The 21954-nt window shown below is 40.8% G+C and overlaps 1 protein-coding gene across 2 annotated transcripts in view; it reads left to right on the top strand.

Moving 5' to 3' along the window:
* Positions 1 to 21954, top strand: part of ESYT2 (extended synaptotagmin 2) — a 130041-nt gene that overhangs the window by 48668 nt on the left and 59419 nt on the right. For both annotated transcript variants that reach the window (XM_029911624.1, XM_026652077.2), the window contains exons 5-6: positions 1946 to 2018; positions 2767 to 2856. In XM_029911624.1, the coding sequence (XP_029767484.1) occupies positions 1946 to 2018; positions 2767 to 2856 (163 nt within the window). The remainder of the gene's footprint in view (positions 1 to 1945; positions 2019 to 2766; positions 2857 to 21954) is intronic.

Below are 21954 nucleotides of genomic sequence, written 5' to 3'. Positions count from 1 at the left end.
CCTGTCCCTGTTCCAGTCACGTCACTTCCTTGCCCCTAGCTCCTTGCCCCAGTCCCTTTCTCCTTATTTAACCAGTCCCAGCCTCCATTCCTCAGGCTTCTCATCCCGGTCTCCTTGCCAAACCATTCTCAGTTCCTCCTTCCAGTTTCCTTACCCATCCAGTCCATACTCCTTCACCTAAGTCTTCATCTAGTCTGGTTTTCTCCTCCACCCACATCCCTCTCTTCCTGAGCTCCTTGTCCAGTCTCAGCATCCCCCCTGCATCATTGTTCCATTCTCTTTGCCCATCCAATTGCAGCCTCACACTGAATCCCAGTCCTCCCAACTTGTGCTTTTTTTTCCCTTTCCTGGCTCCCTGTCTAGTCTTCTTGGCCACCCAGGTGTAGCCTCCTTCCTTTGCTCACAGCTGTAGGCTCAGTTCTCCCCCTCCCTCACACCTGGTCCTTGTCCCAATCCATCCTGCCCTCAAGATCCAGTTCTTGACCCCTCTGCATTTGAAACAGTTAGCTTTGTCCTCCATGGTGCCTGGGCCTAGTAGAAGTCATTGAGAAGACAGGAGAGACAGGCTTCCTGCTGTCAGGATTCGTCACAGCCCACAACACCTGCAATTTCAGGGAAAGTCCTGCTCAGGCCCAGGCTGGAGTAAACTCAGTGGGGATAAAATCTTCAGGGATTTTAGCTGCTAAAATCGGTGAAGTGTCTACTGGGCATGTGTGAACTGTTTTTTGGGGGTTTTTTTCTTTTTTTTTAATCAAAAGCATACACGGGTGGGTTTTCATGTGGGTGGGGGAATCTAAAGATACCTCCTCCCAACATGCAAGTCCTTGTTGCAAATCATGAGGGAGTCATAAATTTTAAGGCCACAGAAATAATTGTGATCATCTAGTCTGACCTTCTGTACAGCACAAGCTTTAGAACTTCCCCAAAATAATTCATAGAGCATATCTTTTAGAAAAACATCCAAGCTGGATTTTAAAATTGTCAGTGATGGAGATCCTTCGTAAATTGCTCCCATGGTTAATTAATTACTCTGACCATTAAAAATTTGCACCTTATTCCCAGTCTGAATTTGTCTAGCTTCAGCTTCCAGCCATTGAACCGTGTTACACATTTCTCTGCTAGATTGAAGAGCCCATTATTAACCTTCTCTTTGTTAAGCTACATAGATTGAGCTCCTTGAGTCTATCACAATAAAAAGCATGTTTTTTAATCCATTAATCATTCTTGTGGCTCTTCTCTGAACCCTCTCTAATTTATCAGCATCCTTCTTGAGCTAGAGCTTTTTAAATTAAAAGTCACCAAAAAATTTTAACATGTGCAAAACAAGGATTTCCCCCCCAGCCTTGTTCATGAAAATGGCTGAACAATTTTCCAGAACAATTCAGCCTGAGTCAGACAGCATGGAAAACTTCAGCCCAAATAGTTAGTTTGGCAAAGTTATAAGCAACTGAAAACAGGGTCCTATAATTGTGTCAGACATCTATAATAAGAGATGGCCCTACTAGCGCTGCCTATAATAATCAAGGGTACTTCTCAAGATCTGAATGTTTTCTCATGGCACCATGCAACAAATGAGAAAATCTATCATATAACATGTGCCCCTAAAAGGAAGTGTGTATTCATAATAAGTACTTCCATTATTTCCCAGAACTATAACTTTTCTGCTTTATTCTCTTTTATGTACAGTTTTAAAGATGAGAGTACACCTCTTCCATCTGATTTTACAATCTAGCTTCAGGATAGAATTTTGTGTTAGTGCTTTAAAATGATAGTTATTTTTATATCAAATATAATTGTTTCTGAAAAGCACAACTGTTTCATATGAAATGTTTAGTGTTATTGGGAAAAGAATGCTGGAGTTAGCAATTAAATATGTGTCACAATTTTAGAGTCTAGAAATGTAAAACATTTTATACAGTACTGTAGTTTTTCTGTTTTTCCTCAGTTTTGTTGGCAATTGTGAAATTGATTTGGAGATCAAGAAATTCTTCTGCAGAGCTGGTGTAAAAAGTATACAGGTGAAGTTCAGTTTTTCTCTTGTTTCACCATAGCCATAATTTTACAAATTATCTCACATTTGTCATGACACAATTCACCAGTTGACACACAAAATATAATTTACCAATTCTTTTGCTTTTATTATTACCTCTGAATTACATAGCATCGGTCTTAGTTACATAATAATTTAAATCTCATTAGTATATTCTTGACATACTAGTTAATTTATTCTCTCAAATATGGAAATAAATGTTAAACATATGGCATGTTCTGCTGAGAACAGCATGAAGGCAAAGTAAAAGATTTTAAGAATGAATTAGTTCATAAGGTATATTTATAAGAATTCACATTTACTTGTGTCTCTGCTATACATGTATGTCTGTTGCAGCATTTTGTGGCATATGAGTAAATACATATTTCCACATTTATTATTTATTTGTAGTAAAGTAGCATCTAAGAATGTTTAGCATCAGTTGTATATAAATCAAAAGTATGCTAGTGTGACTTAACAATTTAGGGTGAATGCATCTGTTTACAGAGGACTTGCACAAAGGCCTATGTACCACTTAACTCCCCCTTGTTAAGGGCTTTAGTTAGACTGAGTGGTGTATAGGGCCATCTGCACTTGCATAAACTCACCCATAATGAAAGACTTTCAAAAAAGCAGTTATGTGTATATTTGCTACTGGGTGCACTTAATCTATATATAGTACCTAGATTGATAGGAGTCAATTACATTATCCTTCCCCCCGCTTTTTTTTTCTTCAGATTCATGGTACTATGAGGGTTATCCTGGAACCATTGATTGGAGACATGCCCTTAATTGGAGCACTATCTATTTTTTTCCTTAGGAAACCCGTAAGTAAAAAAACTAGCTATGAATTATTGCTCTGCTCTTTGACTAGTGTATTAATAAGAATAGTAAGAATGAATGAGTTCTTCTGATTTTATGATGGAAAGAGACTGAAGATAAGGACTCTGTATGCATCACAAGAATTCCCTGCACTTACCTTGTCATGGGACGTTATCTAGAAGGTTTGACTATTAACTTAGCAGAAGTTGCAAGGCCTTTAGTGCTAGACTTTTTTTTTTTAAACCTTGGAATTTATATTCATAGGGAAATTAGATTCAGAGGTCTTAGAACAATAACATTTACATAACACCTTTCCTGTTAGTCAGGTTTTTTTGACATATTTTAAAATCTGATTTCTGTATTCGAAATCAGACTGTTGGTACAGTCACATTTTAGAAATCTACCCTTTCTCCAGGCACTTGTGTCTGTTCAAGATGTCTCTGTACCATACAAACAACAATGAAAATAGACGCTTCTTTTGTACAGCTAGCAGGAGTCTATATTTGCAAAAGCAGGTATATTCAATTTTGCAAATTCAGGGCTGATTTTAACTATAGTTAGTAATTCTGCAGTTTCACATTTGAGTTCCTTCAGAACTCTTGGGGGAATACCATCTGGTCCTGGTGACTTATTGCTGTTTAATTTATCAATTTGTTCCAAAACCTTCTCTAATCATACCTCAATCTGGGACAGTTCCTCAGATCTCACCTAAAAATAATGGTTTGGGTTTGGGAGTTGTGCTTAGAACTGCCTCTCCGTTTATCCCTTTCACCATTTCTTCTTCTGACTTGAATAGAATATAGTTTTTTTCTATCCTATTCTGAATCTGAATGTTCATTGTTGTCTCTCAATAAACATTTTCTAGAACTGTTTGGTCACAGGACACTAAAATATCCTCCAGGGCAAGTTTGTAAATCAGATAGCATTTGTATGTTTTCATTCTAGGAAAAGCCTTAGAGCAACTGATGCTACTACATCCAAATTGGTTAGAGATGTTCTGTTTGAGGAGACTTACAGCTCATAAAGCTACGAAGTCATCCTTCACAGATTGCTTCATCTGGGACAAACAATTAGTGCCTAGTAAAAGGGAATATGGGTTAAAATTGCAGTGGTATATGTAAAAATGTTAAGGAAATATTTCAAGGATAAATTGATGATAAGATAAGGGGGTGGAGTCATGTAATACTGCTACATGTAAGCAACGTTGGATGACTGGAATTTAAAAGAATATCAGTTTTGTATTTGGAAGAAGTTGATTGGCTTTTTGTGGGAGGTCAGGAAATTTATTTCTATTTCTCCCCAGAATTAACTCCCTCTCCAAAATGAGTAAAAGTATAGGGATTTAGGGGGGTTCTGTTGGTTTTGGGAGCATTTTTATCCTTTGGCATGAAAAATGTAAGAGTGTAGAGGACAGAAATCGAAGAGTTATTAAGTTGTTCAGACATGAATGGCCTATGTCCTGCTTCTGGCCCTACATGACTATATACCAGTTTCTCACAAGGGATATCACATGCAGCAGTACAGATGTTCTCACTAAACCCTCTCAATTGGATTTCTTTGTCATAGGCAGTACCTTTCTCTGTCCATTGTGTTTGGGATGGTGGGAGCCTTTGTTCATGTTAGCTCAGGGCTACTTGGCTAACAGGTGATGTAAATGCAAATCCTTTGAGTTAAGATTTTAAATTAGATGCAAATCCCAATTAAAATCCCTTCCTAAAAGGTGTTGGTCACCTTATGAGTGACATGAGATCAGGGTAGTACATTTTTTAGAGTCTCAAGATCTAGCAGTTGAGATTCACATGGCTAAATCCCCCCCACCAAATTCTGTGTCTTTACATGCCCATTTAGTTCTTGTGAAAGGTGCCAGATAGACAGTGAAGCAGTCTATTCTCAGAACAGGCACAGTCTGGTACTAATCTCCTTCAGATTGTAGTTCATTCTGCATTCCTTTGGACCTTAGCTGGTCTCATTTGGGTGAACTATGGTCTTTTAGAGATAGTGGACACCTGTGCACTAGGCGCTAGAGTGAGAATAACGGCGCACTTGATAGAGGAAACAGAACTGGCATAGAATCGTAGGACTGGAAGGGACCTCAAGACGTCATCTAGTCCAGTCTGCTGCCCTCATGGCAGGATTAAGAGTATTATCTAGACCATCCTTGCCAGGTGTTTGTCTAACCTGCTCTTAAAAATCTCCAATGATGGAGATTCCACAATCTCCCTAGGCAATTTATTCGAGTGCTTAACTACCTTGACAGTTACAAAATTTTTCCTAATGTCCAACCTAAACTGCCCTGCTGCAATTTAAGTCCATTGCTTCTTGTCCTATCCTCAGAGGTTAAAGAGAACAATTTCTCTCCCTCCTCCTTGTAGCAACCGTTTATGTACTTGAAAACTGTTATCATGTCCCCTCTCAGTCTTCTCTTCTTCAGACTAAACAAACCCAATGTTTTCAATCTTCCCTTATAGGTCATGTTTTCTAGACCTTTCATCATTTTTGTTGCTCTTCCCTGGACTTTCGCCAATTTGTCCATATCTTTCCTGAAATGTGGTGCCCAGAACTGGATACAAAACTCCAGTTGAGGCCTAATCAGCGTGGAGTAGAGCAGAATTACTTCTCATGTCTTGTTTACAACACTCCCGCTAATACATCCCAGAATGATGTTAGCTTTTTTTTGCAACAGTGTTACACTGTTGACTCATATTTAGCTTGAGATCCACAATAACCCCTGTGACGGATTGAATCACAGAAACCCCCTTTGGAGCTGCCACCTGATGTGCCAAGACTACTACTTCTCCTGCTTTCCCTGCCAGCTCGGGACCCCAGCACCCTGTCTTGCTGAGCCCGACTCGCCCATCTGCTCCAACACAGACCCAGGTTCTGAATTACTTGCCCCAAAGCTGCAGACTTAACTGAAAGCATCTTACAGAAGAGTTCTTGTCTTTAACACTGAGATGCCCAACACCCAATGGGGTCTAAACCCAAATAAATCCGTTTTACTCTGTATAAAGCTTATACAGGGTAAACTCATAAATTGTTCGCCCTCTATAATACTGATAGAGAGATATGCCCAGCTGTTTGCCCCCCCAGGTATTAATACATACTCTGGGTTAATTAATAAGAAAAAAGTGATTTTATTAAATACAGAAAGTAGGATTTAAGTGGTTCCAAGTAGTAACAGACAGAACAAAGTGAATTACCAAGTAAAATAAAATAAAACATGCAAATCTAAGTCTAATACAGTAATACAACTGAGTACAGATAATATCTCACCCTGAAAGAAGTTTCAGTAAGTCTCTTTCACAGACTGGACGCCTTCCTTGTCTGGGCACAATCCTTTCCCCTGGTACAGCCCTTGTTCCAGCTCAGGTGGTAGCTAGGGGATTCCTCATGATGGCTCTTTCTTTGTTCTGTTCTACCCATTTATATATCTTTTGCATAAGGCGGGAATCCTTTGTCCCTCTGGGTCCCCGCCCCCCATTCTCAATGGAAAAGCAATAGGTTAAAGATGGATTCCAGTTCAGGTGACATGATCACATGTCACTGTAAGACTTCATTACCCACTTGCCAGCACATACGTATACAGGAAGACTTACAGGTAAAACAGAGCCATCTGCAGTCAATTGTCCTGATTAATGGGAATCATCAAGATTCCAAACCACCATTAATGGCCCACACTTTGCATAATTACAATAGGCCCTCAGAGTTATATTTCATATTTCTAGTTTCAGATACAAGAGTGAAAAGCAACAGAGGGTCCTGTGGCATCTTTAAGACTAACAGAAGTATTGGTACTCTGATACTTGATACAAGAGTGGTACATTTATACAAATAGGATGATCACACTCAGTAGATTATAAGCTTTGTAATGATACCTTACAAGAGACCTTTTGCATGAAGCATATTCCAGTTATATTAGCATATTTTCATAAAATCATATAGAGTGCAACGTCACAACCCCCAAATCCCTTTCTGTAGTACTCCTTTCTAGGCAGTCATTTCCCGTGTTGTATGTTTTCAGTTGATTGTTTCTTCCTAAGTGAAGTACTTTGCATTTGTCCTTACTGAATTTCATCCTATATACTTCAGACCATTTTTGCAGTTTGTCCAGATCATTTTGAATTTTAATCCTACCCTCCAAAGCACTTGCAACCCCTCCCAGTTTGGTATCGTCCACAAATTTTATAAATGTACTCTCTATGCCATTATCTAAATCACTGATGAAGATATTGAACAGAACTGGACCCAGAACTGATCCCTGCGGGATCACACTTGATATGCCCTTCCAGCTTGACTGTGAATCTTTGATAACTACTCTCTGGGAATAGTTTTCCAACCAGTTATGCACCTACCTTATAGTAGCTCCATCTAGGCTGTATTTCCCTAGTTTGTTTATGAGAAGGTCATGTGAGACAGTATCATAAACCTTACTAAAGTCAAGGTATACCACATTTGCTGCTTCCCCCCTATACAGAATGCTTGTTACCCTGTCAAAGAAAGCTGTTAGGTTGGTTTGACATAATTTGTTCTTGACAAAACCATGCTGACTTACTTATCACCTTATTATCTTCTAGGTGTTTGCAAATTGATTGCTTAATTACTTGCTCCATTATCTTTCCAGATACTGAAATTAAGCTGACTGTTCTGTAATTCCATGGGTTGTCCTTATTTCCCTTTTTATAGATGGGCACTCTATTTGCCCTTTTCCAATCCTCTGGAATCTCTCCCATCTTCCATGAGATTTCAGAGATAATTGCTAATGGCTCAGATATCTCCTCAGTCATCTCCTTGAGTATTCTAGGATGTATTTCATAAGGCCTTGCTGACTTGAAGACATCGACCTGGTCTAAGTAATTTTTAACTTGTTCTTCCCCTATTTTAGCTTCTGATCCTCCCTCATTTTCACTGGCATTCACTATGTTAGACATTCAATTGCTATGAACCTTTTTGATAAAAACTGAAACAAAAAATTAATTTAGCATTTCTGCCATTTCCACATTTCTGTTATTGATTCCCCCCCCCCATTGAGTAACGTGCCTACCCTGTCCTTGGTCTTTCTCTTGCTTCTAAAGTATTTGTAGAATACTTTCTCTAGCTAGTTTAATCTCGTTTTATGCCTTGGCCTTTCTAATTTTGTCCCTACATACTTGTGTTATTTGTTTATATTCATCCTTTGTAATTTGACCTAGTTTCCACTTTTTGTAGGACTCTTTTTTGAGTTTCAGATCATTGAAGATATCCTGGCTAAACCAGGGTGGTCTCTTGCCATACTTCTCTATCTTTCCTACACATTTGGATAGTTTGCTGTTGGATCCTTTAATAATGTCTCTCTGAAAAACTGCCAACTCTCTTGAACTGTTTTTCCCCTTCGACTTGCTTCCAATGAGATCTTACCTACCAACTCCCTGAGTTTGCTAAAGTCTGCCTTCTTGAAATCCATTATCTTTATTGTGCTGTTTTCCCTCCTACCATTCCTTAGGGCTTGTCTATACTACTGCGCGGGGTCGATCTAAGATACGCAACTTCAGCTACATGAATAGCGTAGCTGAAGTTGATGTACTTAGATCTACTTACCGTGGTGTCTTCACTGTGGTAAGTCAACAACTGACGCCCTCCCATCGACTCCGCTTGCGCTCCTCATTCTGGTGGAGTACCAGAGTCGACGGGAGAGCACTCAATGGTCGATTTATCGCATCTATACTATACTAGATACAATAAATAGACCCCCGCTGGATCGATCGCTGCCCGCCGATGCAGTGGGTAGTGTAGACAAGCCCTTTGAATCTTGAACTCGACCATTTCATGATCTCTTTCACCTAAGCTGCCTTCCACTTTCAGATTCTCAGCCAGTTCCTACCTGTTTGTCAAAATCAAATCTAGACTAGTCCCCTACATTTTGAAATGTATTTTAAAGTCTAGATTTAATTGACTTAGAACTGCAAGTAGACTAGAGTATGAAAATCAGAAATACTTGTCAGACCCTACCAATACCTTGAGACTCAGCCAGTGAGCGAGTCCCACCCCTACTGAATAGCACTTGTCCAAAAAGCAGTCGACTCATAAAATTAGTTTTATATAGCAGGTTTATTAGTACTGAGTAGTCATGTTTTTGTTTTATTACAAGATTTCTTTCCCACTGTATCTTCTTCAATATTTGTGTTTTAATCTTCTGCAGCAAGATCTAAAATAACTTTTAGTATAGCAGTGAAGTTCTATAACAAAATCCTGTCCACCATTTAGAAACTGAGTGGCTGTAGCCAAGAAAAGCTTTTCTTCACTTTATTTGTTAGGGGAGAGGAGGAGGAATTAGTTGGCAACTAGCAATGGATTTTGTTCTCATATTTTCCTATCTAAAGTAACCGGCAATAATTCCACTCTGTAGCATCTCTTTGCTGGCCTTGATGACTATATAAGGCAACGCTGCCTAAATTAATAATTCTGAACATACTTATCTAATGAGTTTGCCAGAGTTTTCTACCACTTTCCTGAGCAATGCATAGTTTTTTGGGGTTGGTTTTTTTTTGGTTGGTTTTTTTTCAGCTGCAGGAGTTCCCACTTAATACTTTCTAATAAAACATATTTTAAAAAATAGAGGCTAATATGCTTATCAAATGTGTTTGCATATGCATCTTTTAAAAAAGAAAAGAATATTTTAAAATGTTCCTATATTCTGAACCTAGTTTTTCTTCTAAATCTGATGTGCCTTAATGCCAAAGAATTGAAATGGAATGTTGTGTAACAGAGCAGAAAACTGAGTCCGGAATCATGGAGTTTTTTGTATGACTATCTACAGTTCATGAATGAGCTTATTTAACTGTATGTTTCAGCTTTCCCTGTAAAGCTAAATTCAGCTCATCTACACTAAATGAAAGAAAATGGTGTAATCAGTTAGTTACCTTGATTTTTTTAAAATTAGGTCTGTTTATATTCATTCTGTAAATTCATGACCTAGTGACATGCTTAAGTTCAGATTCCTTTCCCAATCTCTCACGTTTCTGCAGCAACTAGAATAGTAGATTATAGATATTTTAAAAAATGAAAGAAGGCAGAATAAAAATAAATTCGCTTTTAATAGAGAAGATGCAGTTGCTAGATAACATCCTTCCATTTTTATCTGTTTATTTCCCCCCTCTCGGTATAGGACTTTACATGTATTTTTACTAAATCAAGTACTATCAGGAGAGACAGTCCACTTTGCAGTTTGGTGCTGTCCTCCTGTCTTCTACCCCTTCAATTTTGGTAGTAGTTGCAAATTTGAATATGGGGTAGAATTTACAAAATCGGCTAAGTGAATGGGACTTAGGTTCCTAAGGCTCACACTTTTAAAGGTAGTTAGACATTGCTGCACTCAGTGTTGCAATGCCTAAGTCTCATTTTCAAAAGGGGTTTAGACACTTAGGAGCCTAAATCTCTTTTGACAGCCAGTGGGATTTAGGCTCCTAAGTGCTTAAAGCCCTTTTGAAAATGAGACTTAAGCATTGGTACACTGAATGCAGCAGTACCTAAATATCTTTTGAAATCTGGACATAAGTGACTTAGGTACTTTTGAAAATTTTATCTGTGATCACATTTATACCAAAGAAATGTCTGACAAAGAAGACTATAAAACTCTCATGCAGGATGCAGAGGGATGTGGTTAGTAAGTTGTTTGATATGTTTGAATTGGTCAAAAAAACCTCTGGAAACCTTTTTTTTAAATTGTACTGGGCTACAACATTGTTTACAGACACAGTAAGTCACCTTTTGTTACAGAGGTGCTCAGTGGTATATCTGGAAGAACTCCACGGTCTGAGAATCATTGCAATAAATAGTATTCTTTAGAATTACATTAATTTATATGTTTAGAAAAGTAAAAGAGGTCTTTGTCATTTCATGCACTTTAGCATTATAACTTGCATCTTTTAATTCATGCATTTGATAGGTTAAAGTTGGGATGGCCTAAGTGAATACTTCCAAAGTACAGGCATTACTATGGGTTAACCCTGCCCATCTAATGTTGTGTTAAGTTCCTGTCTACATTGAGAACTACATTGAGTTTAACATCCTGTTAATGAATCCAATGCAATTTCTGATTGTGTGACCTTGCATGAGCTTTGCCAGAGAGTTTGAGGCATCATTATACCTTTGCAAAACGTGTTTCTAAGGTGCTGGGGGAGTGCACTGGAAAGCGTCCCATGCTACACCACAATGTAGGCAACTATCTCTGCTAATCCAACTGTTAAAGCATGTAGGAATTAGGGTTGTAGCCCTGTGCATCCAGGGAAAACATCCAATTACATGTAAATCAAATATGTGCTTTATTTGCCAGACTGGGATTACAAATAAATTGGGAAAAGCTGTTCCTAAACCCAACTCAGAGGATCCTCTTTATAGGAGACATACTCAATTCAATTGTGGCAAGAGCTTTTCTCTCAGAGGAGAGATTGATAAAAATGTCTATATATCTCCTACTCCAGTCCCTACAACACCCAACTATTTTTTCCCTCCATCTGCTGGATCTGTTGGCATTGAACCACATCTTCAGGAGAATAGATTTTCAATACAGGTTAGCGATAAATTGTAAGACAGGCTTAGACAGCATGCATTGCAAAATAGTAATCCCACAGCAGGTATTGATATCACTAATATGTACTCAAAAAGTAATGAGGAGTACTCTTGTCAGTTCTGTTGTGCTGTCAGTAATACCTCTGATGCATCTACACTGGGCTGGGGAGCACATTTGAGGAACAATTTGTTAGCCGGATCTTATTGGTCACCAAAAGAAAAGAACCTACATATCAATATATTACAGCTGAGAGCAATCAGACTGTCTCTTAAGTCACTTCTACCTCAGGTCAGACAGGGGGTAACAGACAATATGATGAAACTATGAGCAAGCAAGTGAAGGCTCATTCCCTACAATTATAAATTGATGCAATTAATCTTTGGAAATAGTTTATAGAACTTGAAGTTCATGCAATAGCAATCCATGTAGCTGGGGAATAAAACACCCCTGCAATTTACTGAGGGGGTTGAAATGTCAGATGCATGCGTGGTCTGTGAAGGACAAAGTAGTTACACATTTCATCAGATTATGGGGAATCCGATAATTTATCTTTACATCCAGTAGCAACAAGAAGTGTCAGAAATTTTGCACAAGAGCAGGCGGAGAAAGGGACTTAATATTGGATACCCTTTTAATACACTGGTCAGGGCTCACTGTATGCATTTCCCCCCTTTTCCCTCATTCAGAGAGTGATAAACAAGTTAAGACAGGACAAGGACAGGATAGTTTTAACAGCACCAGCATAGCCTAGAAAACACTGGTATCCAGAATTAATTTACCTGTCTAGAGGACTAATGGAGCCTCTGCCACTGGTACCAGACTTGTTGCAACAACCCGGGATGGTTTATCATCCATATCTTGGGTCTCTTCATTTAACAACATGGGGAATAGGATTCTGTGACAGCTAGAAAAAAGTTGTTTTACATTCCAGGAAAAAGTCTATGTAGAAATGTTATAGTTGTAAATGCAAAAGGTTTTTATTGTGGATTTCTGTGTATAATATCCATATACAGCACCAGTTGATTATATATTAGAATATTTGTTGTAGCTTAAGAAACCAGTTCTTCCACTGTCTTCAGTGAAGGTTCATCTCTCAGCCATATCAGCCTACCATGTACCTGGGGAGGGCTAATGAGTTTTTACAAATGATGTCATTAAGAGGTTCTTAAAAGGCCTTAATAACTTGAACCCTTCAATAAGATGTCCTGTGCCATCTTGGGGGTCTTAATTTAATGCTATTACAATTGATGAAACTTCCTTCGTCCTTTTGAACCTTTGGGGAGTTGTTCTTTATTTCAGTAGTCTATAAAGACAATATTTTTTATAGCAGTCACTTCTGCAAGGCATATGAGTGAATTACATACATTAATGGCAGATCCACCATTCCCAGTTTTTAGTTCTTCATATGCACCCTAGGATATTACCAAGAGTGGTCTCCAATTTTCACATAAACCAGTCTATAATTTTACCGGGTTTTCCCCCCCAGACATAATACTCAGGATGATGGAGCTAAATTACATACTCTGGATTTTAGAAGCACTTTAGCCTTTTATTTAGACCAGACAAAACAATTTAGACAGTCCCAAAATTATTTATGGCTTATGAAAGGAAGAACCAAGGAAAAAGCTATTTCTGTGCAAATGTTTTCACGATGGGCTATACTATGTTTTATTGAAGCATATAAATTGAAAAGGTTACCCCTTCCTCAAGAATTTAGAACAATTCTACTAGATCAAAGGCAGTCTCTGTGGCTTCTTCTGGACACATTTCTCTAACAGAGATATATAGAGCAGCAACATAGAGTTCTGTTCACACCTTTACTAAATACTATTCTTTAGATTTAGAATCTAGATCTGATTCAAGATTTGGCAAGACAGTCCTGCCGTCCTTATTTAATTGGGACTCCATGGACCCACCATCCTGAGTCAGAGTACTGTTTATTAATGAGTTGGAATATGTAGAGGACTGTTGAAGAAGAAATGAATGCTACTTACCTGTAACTGAGGTTCTTTGAGATGGACTCTGCATATTCACACTCCACGCCTGCCTTTCCCCACTACCTTGGAGTCCTACGTGCCAAAGGGCTTGGGGTTGCGGGGGAAGGAACTGAGATGGCTAGAGCCCCACACCTCTTTTATACCCTCACTCTGGAATGCTCAATGTTCATTGAAGGGAGGGGTAAAGGAGGTGCCTGAGCACTTCACTGGCTACGGCTAGCTGGAATTTTATGGTTCAGGGTGCACTCGTTGGAGCATCCCATGAGTGTGAATATGCAGAGTCCATGTTAAAGAAGCTTGGTTACAGGTAAGTAACCTTACCTGTAAAGGACAGTAAACTATCTAAACTCCTACATGCCACAGGGGGGCTACAACAGTGGTACCCTCAACTCACCTAACAATATTGTTAATCTATCCAACCACACACTTAGCCCGGTGGAAGAGTCTGTCCTATCTCGGGGACTCTTTCTGCCCCACCATCCCCACGAACATGATACAGTTCTGCGGTGATCTGGAAGCCTACTTTCGTTGTCTCCAACTCAAGGAATATTTTCAACACACCACTGAACAGTGCACTGACCCACAGGAACCCTCCTACCAACACTACAAGAAGAACTCTGCGTGGACTCCTCCTGACGGTCGAAATTACAGACTGGACCTCTACATAGAATGCTTCCGCAGTGGTGCACAGGCTGAAATTGTGAACAAACAGCATCACTTACCCCATAACTCAGCCATCCACAGCCTCAGAAACAACTCTGACATTATAATCAAAGGGGCTAACAAAGGAGGTGCTATAGTCATAATGAACAGGTCGGATTATGAACGGGAGGCTGCCAGGCAACTCTCCAACACCACTTGCTACAGGCCACTATCCTCTGATACCACTTAGGAGTACCAAAAGAGACTACACCATCTGCTCAAGAAACTCCCTGCTACAGCACAGGAACAAATCTACGCAGACACACCACGAGAGGGGTATTCTATCTGCTACCCAAGATCCATAAACCTGGAAACCCTGGACGCCCCATCATCTCAGGCATCGGCACTCTTACAGCAGGATTATCTGGCTATTTGGACTCTCTCCTCAGACACTACGCTACCAGCACTCCCAGCTATCTTCGAGACACCACCGACTTCCTGAGTAAACTACAATGCATTGGTGATCTTCCTGGAAACACCATCCAGGCCACCATGGATGTAGAAGCGCTTTACACCAATATTCCACATGAGGATGGACTACAAGCTGTCAGGAACAGTATCCCTGATGAGGCCACAGCATGCCTGGTGGCTGAGCTTTGTGACTTTGTCCTCACCCACAACCATTTCAGATTTGGGGACAACTTATTCCTTCAAGTCAGTGGCACTGCTATGGATACCCGCATGGCCCCACAGTATGCCAACTTTTTTATGGTTGACTTAGAACAACACTTCCCCAGCTCTCGTCCCCTAGCGCCCCTCCTCTACTTGCTCTACATTGATGACATCTTCATCATATGGACCCATGGAAAGGAGGCCCTTGAAGAATTCCACCTGGATTTCAACAATTTCCATCCCACCATCAACCTCAGCCTGGACCAGTCCACACAAGAGATCCACTTCCTGGACACTACAGTGCAAATAAGTGATGGTCACATAAACATCACCCTATACCGGAAACCTACTGACCGCTATACTTACCTACATGCCTCCAGCTTCCATCCAGGACACATCAAACGATCCATTGTCTACAGCCAAGCCCTAAGATACAACCGAATTTGCTCCAATCCCTCAGACAGAGACAACCACCTACAAGATCTTTATCAAGCATTCTTAAAACTACAGTACCCACTGGGGGAAGTGAGGAAACAGATTGACAGAGTGAGACGGGTACCCAGGAATCACCTACTACAGGACAGGCCCAACAAGGAAAATAACAGAATACCACTGGCCATCACGTACAGCCCCCAGCTAAAACCTCTCCAGCGCATTATCAACGATCTACAACCTATCCTGGAAAACGATCCCTCACTCTCACAGACCTTGGGAGGCAGGCCAGTCCTCGCTTACAGACAACCCCCCAACCTGAAACAAATACTCACCAGCAACTACACACCACACCATAGAAACACCAACCCAGGAACCAATCCCTGTAGCAGGCCTGCACAACATGCGGCCTGGGGGTCGCATGCGGCCTGCGTGGGGTCACTGTGCGGCCCGCGGGGCGTGAGTAGGCAAACGGCGGGTGAAGGATGGGGGCTGAGGAGGCAAGCGGGCAGGCAGTGGCAGGGAGTGAGTAGGCGAGCTGGAGGGGTGGGGGGCTGAGGAGGCAAGCGGGCCGGCAGTGGCGGGGGGGCAGGTGAGCCGGCAGCGGGGGGGGGGGACTGAGTAGGTGGGCGGGGGCGGTGGGGGGCTGAGGAGGCGAGCAGCGAGTCGATAGCTGACCTGTTATACTGATCTGGTCTGGCTCCCATCCCCTCTCTAAGGGTTGCAGCTGTCTGGAGGTACCTGCCTTCCAGGCCTTCCTCATTCACACTTCATTCATTCAACAAGGCAATTGATTACAAAGTGGGGGGAAGATCTTATTCTACTTCTAGCAAAAAGACATTTTTCTTTTACCTTAATTATACTACCTTAGGGCCAGCTATAACATATTACCAAGGTTAAATACTGCTGTTTCAGCAGGGCGGCGCTGGGGAAGGGGGGTTTTTTTCCACGGGGCAGGCGGCGCTGGGGGGGGTGGATTCCCGGGGGGGCTGGGCAGGGCTGGGGGGGGGGGGGGATGTTTCTGTGGGGCGGGCGGCGCTTTACGAGTTGTGCAGGCCTGCCCTGCAGCAAACCTCGTTGCCTACTCTGTCCCCATATCTAGTCTAACAACACCATCAGAGGACCCAACCACATCAGCCACACCATCAAGGGCTCATTCACCTGCACGTCTACTAATGTTATATATGCCATCATGTGCCAGCAATGCCCCGCTGCCATGTACATTGGCGAAACCGGACAGTCCTTATGTAAAAGAATAAATGGACACAAATCGGACATCAGGAATGGTAACATACAAAAGCCAGTAGGTGAACACTTCAAACTCCCAGGACATTCTATAACAGATTTAAAAGGAACTATTCTTGAATAAAAAAACTTCAGAAACAGACTTCAAAGAGAAACAGCAGAACTAAAATTCATTTGCAAATTTAACACCATTAATTTGGGCTTGAATAGGGACTGGGAGTGGCTGGTTCATTACAAAAGCAGCTTTGCCTCTCCTGGAATTGACACCTCCTCATCTATTATTGGAGGTGGACTACATCTACCCTGATTGAATTGGCCCTGTCAGCACTGGTTCTCCACTTGTAAGGTAACTCCCTTCTCTTCATGTGTCATTATATAGTGCCTGCGACTGTAACTTTCACTCCATGCATCTGAAGAAGTGAGGTTTTTTACCCACGGAAGTTTATGCCCAAATAAATCAGTTAGTCTTTAAGGTGCCACCAGACTCCTTGTTGTTTTTGTGGATACAGACTAACACGACTACCTCCTGATACTTCATTTTCTTAACATTTTTTATAATTTTTATTGCTTTCCTCTGGACTCTTTCCAGTTTCTCCACTTCTTTCTTAAAGTGTCGTGCTGAAACTGGATATGCTACTCCAGCTGAGGCTTCACCAGTGCCAAGTAGAGTGAAACAGTTACCTCCTGTGTTTTATATACAACACTCCTGTTAATATACCCCAGAATTATACTCGCCTTTTTCGCAACTGCATCACATTGTTGTCTCATATTCAGTTTGTGGTCCGCTATAATCCCCAGATCATGTTCTGCAGTACTATTGCTTAGCCAATTATTTCCCATTTTGTATTTGTGCTTTTGATTTTTCCTTCCTAAATGTAGTACCTTGCACTTGTCTTTACTGAATTTCATCTTGTTAGTTTCAGACCAGTTCTTCAATTTATCAAGGTCCTTTTAAATTCTAATCTAGTCCTCCAAAGTGGTTGCAACCCCTGCCAGCTTGGTATCATCCTCAGGTTTTATAATCATACTTCCACTCCATCAAGTCATTAAAGAAAATAATGAAAAATACCAGACTCAAGTGTTTATGGCAACTGCACCTGTATTCCCTCTTCTCTGGTCCCTCAAGGATACCCACTCTAGGATCCAGCTCCTCAGTCATCACCTCTCTTTGGTGGAGACCCGTGTCTCTCTCCCTACTGACCGGGAGTTTTCCAGGCTGCAGTTCCCTGCCTATTCCCAGCAAGCCAGAAAGCTTAAATAAGCCAACATCTGCGCTTTGCTTTCTCTTCGAAGGCTATGAACAACTGTAGTTGCCAGCAGTTATAAGTTCCCACACAGCTCTTTATAAGCAAGCACATTTATTCTTAAGGTGGAAGCGTAATAGAGAGAGCATATTAGAACAATAATTGAACCTACAGGCATGCTAATAAGCCTATCAGAGGTCACCCCTCCCCCAACTCCAGCAAGGACTGTGATAGGAGACAGTCCTTCAGACGCCATCAAGAGGTTTTTCTGTGGTTACAAGTTCATAACAGCCTCAAGATATTTAAACTTAATTCAGTAAGGTTTTACAAGGTTACTACAGGAAATTGCCATATCTGTCACACCAAGACCCGACCCCTATGGGTCCCCACTAGATAGGTCCTTCAACTCCTCCTGGATATAACAACATTATGCTTCTCTTCAAAATTACTTCCTATCCTGCTCAGTATACATCCTAACCTTTGTGTGCTTTTTTTCTTTGTTGTTGCACGTTCTGATCTATTCAAGGTCTTGTACCACATTCATAACTGTGGCACTTGATAGAGCAGAAGTATTCCTGGAGCTATCTGCAGTGACACCTATGTCTTTTTTTATTCTATGGTTACAGTTAATGTAGAATCCAGCAGTGTGTGTGAGTAATTAAATTACTTCCAATGTAATACAGTACCTTTAATTTGTTACACTGAATTTCATCTGTCAACACCCTACCCATTCACCTCGCTTTCCTATATGCATCATACTTTAGTCAAAATCATTCTCTAAAGAGAAAATTTGAGTTGATCATTTGCAAATTTTGCTGCTTCACCGTTGCACCTCTTTTTTCAGATAATTGATAAATATGTTTAATACCATCATGCCAGGTATATATGGAACCTGGGAGCTTTCTCTACTTAGTTTCCATTTTCTGAAGGCTCACCTCTTTGGCTGAAGTAAACTTGGGAACTTTGCCAATTTCCATAATGATTTTGCTAGGCTGACTTTAAAGGGCACACTATGTTAAGTAGTTGAAGTTCAAAGTACAGGTTTTTAAAAGTATGTTTTTTCAACACCTAAATACTATAAATATAAGAAATATCAAATATTTAAGGTGACAAATGAAGTAAAACCTGGGAGGAAAACTACGGATTTTTCTCATTTACAGTGAATAATAGAAATAAAATGAACTATGAAGTTTTAACAGTTAGCACAGTGTACTTTGCCTTATCTTTTACTTTTACACAATAAGCCAACGGGCACAGTGGTGGTCTTCTGTTTACTATTAGACTTCTGTACTCATTTAGAAATAATATTTAAAACATGAAGCTTAATCTCTTAGTTGGTGTTGACCCTAGGATAGCTGAAGATCTTGCATCAGAACAGAGACGTTATAGTTCTACAACTGAATATGATGACTTTGGAGGAAAACTATACTACTAGGTTGGACTGAAAGTTTTATTTGTAAAGCATTTGCTAGTTGAAGGCTAGCTAGCTGGAACAAGCTTGTCAGTCACAACTGGGGCCCAAACACTATCTCCATTGCTTGGCTAATAGCAAGATTTCTAAAAGTATGTTTTAATTTGGCTTCCATTGAAAGTCAAAGGGACTTAGGCTCCTGAATCATCTAAGCACTTTTTAAGTTTTTTTACCCATAATATGTATTGTCTCATGTCAACAGATACAAACGTACCATGGTGGGGAATCGTTATGACATGGTAGTGTCCTGAATGTGTTGTAACATGGTTTGGTATTCCTTTTGTAGGCAGACTAAATGGTATTAGAAACGTGTTACAGAATCACATTACAGCCCAGGAGTGAAATCCTTTCCCCATTGAAGTAAATAGCAAAATGCCTATTGTCTTCAGGGGGCAGGATTTCACCCTAGACCTCTTCTGTAATATAACACTATATGCTCATGTCTATGAACACAAGGTCAAACTGAGTAATGTGTTCTGGGCGCTGTTGTCTTGTAACATGATCCCCCAAACACTGTGGAATTGCCTCAGTATATATCCATTTTAAACTCATTTGATAACTAAACCTGTTCTATTGTGTGTGCTAGTTATCTATTGTAGCAAAAAGTTCATAGAGTATGTAATTCAGATACCTTACAGTTTGTCCATGGCAGCACATACCCTAGAACAGTCTCTGGCTTTCTTAAGTTTCCAGATAACTATTTTTCCTATAACTTGTATTAAAATGTTAACCAAGGGGCAAGTCCGTGGTCATTCAAAAGTCTTGCTATATGGAGTTCTTTCACTACATTTTAGAGTGTGTTAATGTTTTATTTGCTATCCTTCATTACAGAACATAGGTAAAATATCACATCTGATTTATTTTCAAGGAAAAATTGTTAATCAGTTTTTCAGCAGGGTCGGGAAGTTTGAAATAGGAATACATGTGATGTGGCAGTATGCACTAGTTAATTATTACACTGTCTGAAATACTCTTGTGCAGGCCAGCAAGTTTACTGAGTAACAATCTTTGTTTGCAAAGTGTATCACCTGTCTCAATTGCAATGGGTTGTGGATAGGCTACATATTTCTTCCAGCTGTTGGCAACATTTCACTCAGTGACAAATTCTGAACAAGATCTTTTCAGTGTCATGTTAGCTCAGCTGCAGAGAAGCAGCTTGTATTCCTTATGTTCAGCTAAACAAAGAGGGAATTGTGTGTGTCTTATAAACTGATTACAGAGAAGGAAATTACATTGCTGAGCAATTTTGAAGACACTATATATTTTCTAACTTTTGCCCCACCATGCTGGTTGGTTAAAAACGGTATCTCCTAAATTCATACTTTTTTGTGTGTGTGTGGCATGACTACTAAAAGAATGAGTCCTTTTGATACTTATATTTTCCATTATAGAGTGCCTGAGTTTGAGTAATTTATAGAGGAAAATATCAAAAGAATCCCGCCACAGTAGCGTTTCACTTCAAAAAGGGGAACTGCATAAAAATAAGGAGGATCGTTAAATGGAAATTAAAAGGAACAGTCACAAGAATGAAAAGCCTGCAAGATGCATGGAAACTTTTTTTAAAAAACACCATAATAGGGGCTCAAACGATAGAGAGACTGGGCTATCCTACAGGAAGATCTGGATGACCTTGTAAACAGGAGTAATAGTAATAGGATAAAATTTAATAGTGAAAAGTGCAAGGTCATGCATTTATGGATTAATAACAAGAATTTTTGTTATAAACTGGGGACACATCACTTGGAAGTAACAGAAGAGGAGAAGGACCTCGGAGTATTGGTTGATCACAGGATGACTATGAGCCGCCAAGGTGATATGGCTGTGAAAAAAGCTAATGCAGTCTAGGGATGCATCAGACGAGGTATTTCCAGTAGAGATAAGAAGGTGTTAGTACCGTTATACAAGGCACTGGTGAGACCGCATCTGGAATACTGTGTGCAGTTCTCATCTCCCATGTTTAAGAAGGATGAATTCTTCTTGGAGTGATTGCTCCTGTGTATTCCACAGTAGGTGTGCGTGCTCGCCACGTGCACCGGTGCCGGAAGTTTTTCCCTTAGCAGTACCCGTACTGGGGGAGCACCGTGGCGACCCCTGGAGTGGCGCCTGTATATCGCGCTATAAGGGGAGCTACGGCTCCTCCCACCCTCAGTTCCTTCTTGCCGTCAGTGAAGGTAGTCGGAACTTTTGTGCTCCAGCTCTGCTGCAGCCCTTCTTCTCGACCTTAGTGGTACCGTTGTAGATTGTTCTTCAGTGGACAGAGCGGGCTCAGGGCATGAGGTAGGCCGCCACCACTGACATACATTTCGTGAAAACTCTGGGAGCCATGGATAGGCCAAAGGGGAGGACCATGAATTGGTAGTGGTCCATCCCCACCATGAATCGGAGGAAGCGTCTGTGGCCCTCGAAAATATGGACATGAAAGTACGCGTCCTGAAGAACCAGGGCCGCGTACCAGTCCCTGAGGGTGGGAGGAGCCGTAGCTCCCCTTATAGCGCGATATACAGGCGCCACTCCAGGGGTCGCCGCGGTGCTCCCCCAGTACGGGTACTGCTAAGGGAAAAACTTCCATACCTACTGTGGAATAGACAGGAGCAACACATTTCGAAGAACGCCAGTTACGGAACAGGTAACTGTCCTTTCAAACTGGAACAGGTACAGAGAAGGGCTACTAGGATGATCCGATGAATGGAAAACCTGTCTTATGAAAGGTTTCAGAGTAGCAGCCGTGTTAGTCTGTATCCGCAAAAAGAACAGGAGTACTTGTGGCACCTTAGAGACTAACAAATTTATTAGAGCATAAGCTTTCGTGGGCTACAACCCACTTCGGGTTGTAGCCCACGAAAGCTTATGCTCTA

The sequence above is a fragment of the Terrapene carolina genome, unplaced genomic scaffold, assembly GCF_002925995.2.
Source record: "Terrapene carolina triunguis isolate 2854851 unplaced genomic scaffold, T_m_triunguis-2.0 Scaffold111, whole genome shotgun sequence".
Classification (NCBI taxonomy): domain Eukaryota; kingdom Metazoa; phylum Chordata; order Testudines; family Emydidae; genus Terrapene; species Terrapene triunguis.
Note: the sequence above shows the minus strand (reverse complement) of the source record. Positions and strands in the feature narration are given on the sequence as shown.